At 23.2% G+C, this 5,373-nt stretch overlaps 1 protein-coding gene across 2 annotated transcripts; it reads right to left on the bottom strand.

Annotated features, from left to right (window-relative positions):
* Positions 1 to 400: 400 nt before the first annotated feature.
* LOC127291491 (uncharacterized) lies at positions 401 to 2,344 on the bottom strand. 2 transcript variants are annotated; one of them, XM_051320667.1, is made up of 6 exons: positions 2,214 to 2,344; positions 1,959 to 2,096; positions 1,454 to 1,619; positions 1,099 to 1,296; positions 861 to 993; positions 401 to 684 (listed from the first exon to the last, which is right to left on the bottom strand). In XM_051320667.1, exons 2-6 carry the CDS (start codon positions 2,038 to 2,040, stop codon positions 484 to 486), a joined length of 780 nt encoding a protein of 259 aa, XP_051176624.1. In that variant the 5' UTR covers positions 2,041 to 2,096; positions 2,214 to 2,344; the 3' UTR covers positions 401 to 483. The 2 variants fall into 2 exon arrangements, with proteins under 2 accessions (XP_051176624.1, XP_051176623.1); XM_051320666.1 differs by lacking the exon at positions 2,214 to 2,344 and having other exon boundaries at positions 1,959 to 2,203.
* Between the last annotated feature and the right edge of the window lie 3,029 nt (positions 2,345 to 5,373).

The following is a 5,373-nucleotide window of genomic DNA, read 5'->3' as shown; positions in this document are numbered from 1 at the left end:
TTATGGTATTTAAAAATAATTTTTCATTTAATTAACCATGTACAAAATGTCTTATCTGTTAGTGCTCTTAATAAATATACTATGTATATTATACACATGCAAAAGGTGAATGTCATGTATGTGTGAATCATTAAAAATGAATTATCCTTTACGAGCAACGATCTTTTTTTGTCGTCTGTGTTTGCTTTCGATAACGGTTTACATGTAAACGACATGACAATTTTCCAAGACAATGCGTGGGTGGCATTTCTAAGCAAAATTCATTTTAATTTATAAAATACTTTTTTACAAAAAAAAAAAGAAATGATTCAGAATATTTAATCAATAAAACATTTCCAAAATAATTAATTGATTAATTTTGTATTATTCGAAACATGATATTAAAAATAAGAAATATATATCGTATTCCATAGTCATGAATTTATATTTTTAAAATTCTTTAATATAATTTGTGACAAATGTAAATTAATTATGAAAATATTTTTATGTTTGTGATATAATTGCTATCAGATCTTTCCAAGTTTTTCCAAACAGGAATTTATTTGCTGCATCGATTAAAACTTTATTTAATGTATTTATCATTTCTTTGTAATAAATATCAAAAGCCGCAGGTACCAATTCAGAAATAACACCACTAAACAATTGAGATAACTCTTTATCATCGTAAAGTCCCTCAGTGTAAAACTGTAACACATAAAACACATGTTTTTAATGTAAAGTATTTTTGCAAATTTTACATTATATAAAATTCAAAACATATGACTACAATAAAAAGCATAATATTAAAATTAAAAGAATTTTTGTCAATTTAAAAATATTTAAATTATGAAATTATTATTTAAATTATTTACAAAACAAACCTTAATGCTGTCAGTTTCATTATTATCACCAATAGAAATAGAAGTTTGTAATTCTTTGATGCAGAGAAATTTATTTGTCTGGTTAGTTGTTATGGACATTTCAATAGCGAATTTGAAATTATTAATATGAAAACTAAAAAATTTAATTTCAATTTAATTAAGTTGTTATATGTACTTGAATATTAATAAATTTTTATTAATTATTGGAGAAAAATATATTTTTAGAAGTTGTAGTTACATTGCATTTCCATGTCCAAATATGTTCACAAAATTCATCAATCGACCATCAGATAAGATATAATTTAAAACTTCTCCTCCAATTTTAGGCCATTCGAGAGCAATAATCATTTTTAAACCAACAACTTTTATTTGTGCCTTATTCACAATGTAATTCGACAAACCTTCAATAATTATATTTGAAGAAAAAAATTTACCTCTGAAAGAAAGTATTTTGAAATAAAAATTTTAAATATAATTAAAATTATTTATGTAGGGACAAGAATTTGTCTTAAATCAAAAAGTAAATTTGACAATGATATAAAAAATGTGATAGTTGTAAAATTTTCTTATAAAAAATAATTTTATGAAATTACATTAAATCAGCGTTTTTAATAGTCAAATTGATTGAATTTGACTCGAAAGGATCCAATCGAGGTATGCCTAAAGTTTCATTTCCGTTTTTCATTATTTCTTTAAATCCTTCAATGATTTTTTTGATTTTATCATCCATGGCTGCTTTACTAGCAACATTATTTATAACTGAAAGAAAAGAAACAAAAATTTATTCTTTTCTCAATTTTTTTGACACACTTCAATGTGGTGTAATATTTTTTTACAGTTTTTAATTTTAATTCAAAATTTTTCATCTCGATAAGAAAACGAAGGGCTATAAAGTCTAGATTTTTCTCTTTGTGTAGTCTTGAAGACTCAAATATCAGATGAAAAATCTTCCTTCTTTACATCTCATATTGTTTACTTAATCACATTTAAAAAAAATATTTGTTATAATATTATGTAAAAAATTTATTAAAAAAATTATTAAAACAAATATATAGATAATTTTTTGTTAAAATTTTTTAAAAATAAATATTGCCTTACCTTTAATTACATTTTTGTCTTCGATTGTTTCACTTTTTTTGACAATCAAAATTGCCAAAAATAATAGAAAATAAATCCTCATAGTTTTTAAAATTATTAATTTTATATAGACTATTATTATAAATAAATTGTTCCTTCCTAGAAAAATTATTGAAAAAAAGAGAAAATAATAACAATTGAAATTTCGTTTTCCCTTGAAATTGATCTAAACTGTAGAAACGTTAGTTTAAGAATTGTTTAGAATAATTAACTCACTTTAAATGAAGACATTATTTATGGAAAGTACTATCTTGAATATATCATTTTTATTACGTTATGATGAAGACTTTATCAAAGTATAACCAGTCGCAACATTTTATCACGCAAATGATCAATTTGATAATAATTGTTATCTAAAAATAATACTCTTTAAAGAATTTTAGATCATGCAATATGCTCTAGGTGTAAAAAAAAATTATGTGTTTATTTATCAATTATATATTTATCGAAATATTTCTTTTTTCCATTGATAGTGTATAATCTTTTATAAAATTATATAAATAATTTTATTGGGATTGTAGGTATTATGTTTTGAAAAATCGAAAATTTAAATTTTCAGATGAACCAATATAAATTATAATTTTAATAAAATAATTAATATGAAAAAAAATATATAAAATTAATTATATTAGTTACAAATAAATTAAAATTTTCTTTATCATATAAAGCCATCAGTGGAAAATAAATTATAACAACATAAGAAGCTAATTTACATTACAATTTTTCAAACAACAGTTTTTAATCAGTCTTTGCTATATAGGTGAACAACCTACTTATTAGAAAGAAAATTTCAATTGTTTATTAATTTTACCATTTAATAGTTAATTTAACAAAAGTGTTTTTTTTTATATAAACAATATTTATATATTTTATGCTGTCTCTATAACATTAAAATAAAATAATCTCATATCGCAACTATTATATATATATTTATTTAAACATCGTTTTAAACAATAATATCTAACAGGTTTATTTTATGCACACGTGAACTATTAATGTTTATGACGCAAATATTGATAATTTTATTTATAAAAGTCTTTTTTCAATTTTCTAACTCTATTTATTGTTTATTTTGTTTTAATACAATTTTTTAAAAAAGCTATAACAATGTTATAAAATTTATTGAATACAACAATGACAAATATATAGTTATTGAAAAATACACTATAAACTTTTTGAAATAATATGTAACCTCTTATATGTAACAACTATAAATGTTGTGTCTAATATTTTTGGTACAGAGAGAAACGTTTGGGTTGGAGATACTAAATCTTCTTTTAGCAGCGAATAAGAGGATAATGCACTTCTCTTGAATAATAACCATCCTTTCTTAGAAGATGCCAACATGTACACAGAAGTCCTCAATCTCATTTTCCCTTATTTTACGCCACGTGCTCTTCAAACTAATCATTTAGATTTTCTTAAAATAAGCCCCAAATGATCTTATTTATATAACTATACACATTATCATAAATATTTCGAGATCAACTTAATCCAAATTTTAGTCTATATCAAATATGCACAAATATGTAAAAAAGCAAAGTAGTACACAACAAAATTTTTACACTAAAAATAGTACTTTTTCTAATGATTTTATTAAAAATATTACTTACTACATTCTAAATTTAGTTATCAAAATTAAAAGAAATCTTTCGCTCCTGTATTCCTTTTGCATTTCCTTTTTAAAATAAGAATTTTTTATAAAAGAAAATTTTTATTCTTAGTTCAAAATTATATTAATTAAATAATAACTTTTTGTTCTATTTTTTGATGAAAATTATTATTATTATTATTATCCTGGTGATTTGGACAAATAATAAAATAATTAAAAAGAAAATATATAAGTTTACAGTAATAATAATGATCATAGATGGATATGTGTGAAAAAAATTATATATTTGTATAAATATAATTTAGACTTTGAAGAAATAAGACTAAATCTTATGTTTGCAAAGAGAGCCAGACAGTTAGACGACTCTTGTATAGTATTCTATTTGTGGTCCTTTCACACATAAAAGGGGAACACTCCAATCATTTTTAGCAAACATCTGTTTTCTGTAGTGTCTTCAGCAAATTATTATTGAATTTCTAAATTTCTTGAGAGCAAAAAAAAAAAATGAAGAGATCGAAAACATTTTATATAAAAATTCAATAGCAAAATTTTTGCAAAACATTTTAGAATGAAACAAATTGATTCAGAAAGAAAAAACAGAATTGTAAAATTCAGCTTCAGAATAAAACGGATTGATCTAGAAAGAATTTTTTATTGAGTTATGTAGAAATTTAGATTCGGATAGAAATTGATTGGCTCAGAAAGAAAATTAACGCAAACATGCAATTTTTTAAGAATAAATTTTTTGACAAAATATTAATATAGTCTGGCATATGACAACGAGTCCTTATACTATTTTTGATTTCTCCACAAAATTGTAGCTTGCGTGAAAATCTGAGAAGAATACTCTCTAAATCTGAATTAGTAAAAATGTTTACTAATTTGAATTAGTGACTCACTTTTTACTTCTAAATTAGTAAAATTTTACTAATTATTAGTAAATTTTACTTACAATTAGTAAAATTTAACTAATTCAGAAGCAAAAAGTGAGTCACTAATTCAAATTAGTAAACATTTTTACTAATTCAGATTTAGAGAGTATTTTCATGTAAAATCACAACAATCACATAACCTTAAGAGCATTTGAACCTTCGTGACGTCACAAATCATGGCGCATGACACGCAAACTTCTCAGGTATGTGAAAAGCACAATTTTGAATATTTTTTAAAAAAACCTTTTGGAAAATGTTCAGAATAACATAGACTCTGTCTGTTATGTGCGGAAAATTCAAAATTTTGCGTTTAAAACGTTTTTTAAACAATGTTAAGGTCACAAATCATGGCGCATGACACGCAAACTTCTCAGGTATGTGAAAAACACAATTTTGAATATTTTTTAAAAAAACCTTTTGGAAAATGTTCAGAGAAACATAGACTATGTCTGTTATGTGCGAAAAATTCAAAATTTTGCGTATAAAACGTTTTTTAAACAATGTTTAAGTTGGTTGTCACAAGTAAGGAAAAATACACGAATTGCTTATATGTAGGCATTGTTTAAAAAACGTTTTATACGCAAAATTTTGAATTTTTCGCACATAACAGACATAGTCTATGTTTCTCTGAACATTTTCCAAAAGGTTTTTTAAAAAATATTCAAAATTGTGTTTTTCACATACCTGAGAAGTTTGCGTGTCATGCGCCATGATTTGTGACCTTAACATTGTTTAAAAAACGTTTTAAACGCAAAATTTCGAATTTTCCGCACATAACAGACAGAGTCTATGTTATTCTGAACATTTTCCAAAAGGTTTTTTTAAAAAATAT

The sequence above is a fragment of the Leptopilina boulardi genome, unplaced genomic scaffold, assembly GCF_019393585.1.
Source record: "Leptopilina boulardi isolate dan_hultmark-lab unplaced genomic scaffold, ZJU_Lbou_2.1 LbouV2_137, whole genome shotgun sequence".
Lineage (NCBI taxonomy): Eukaryota > Metazoa > Arthropoda > Insecta > Hymenoptera > Figitidae > Leptopilina > Leptopilina boulardi.
The sequence above is the reverse complement of the archived record's forward strand: the minus strand, read 5'-3'. Positions and strand labels throughout refer to the sequence as shown.

Excerpts from the sequence above, each read along its gene's own strand:
- LOC127291491 (XM_051320667.1), bottom strand. The coding sequence starts at position 2,040 with ATGAGGATTTATTTTCTATTATTTTTGGCAATTTTGATTGTCAAAAAA. Across the intron at positions 1,297-1,453 it reads ATTAAAAACGCTGATTTAAT|AGGTAAATTTTTTTCTTCAA; the intron begins GTAATTTCATAA and ends ACTTTCTTTCAG. Across the intron at positions 994-1,098 it reads TTTGGACATGGAAATGCAAT|TTTTCATATTAATAATTTCA; the intron begins GTAACTACAACT and ends TAAATTTTTTAG.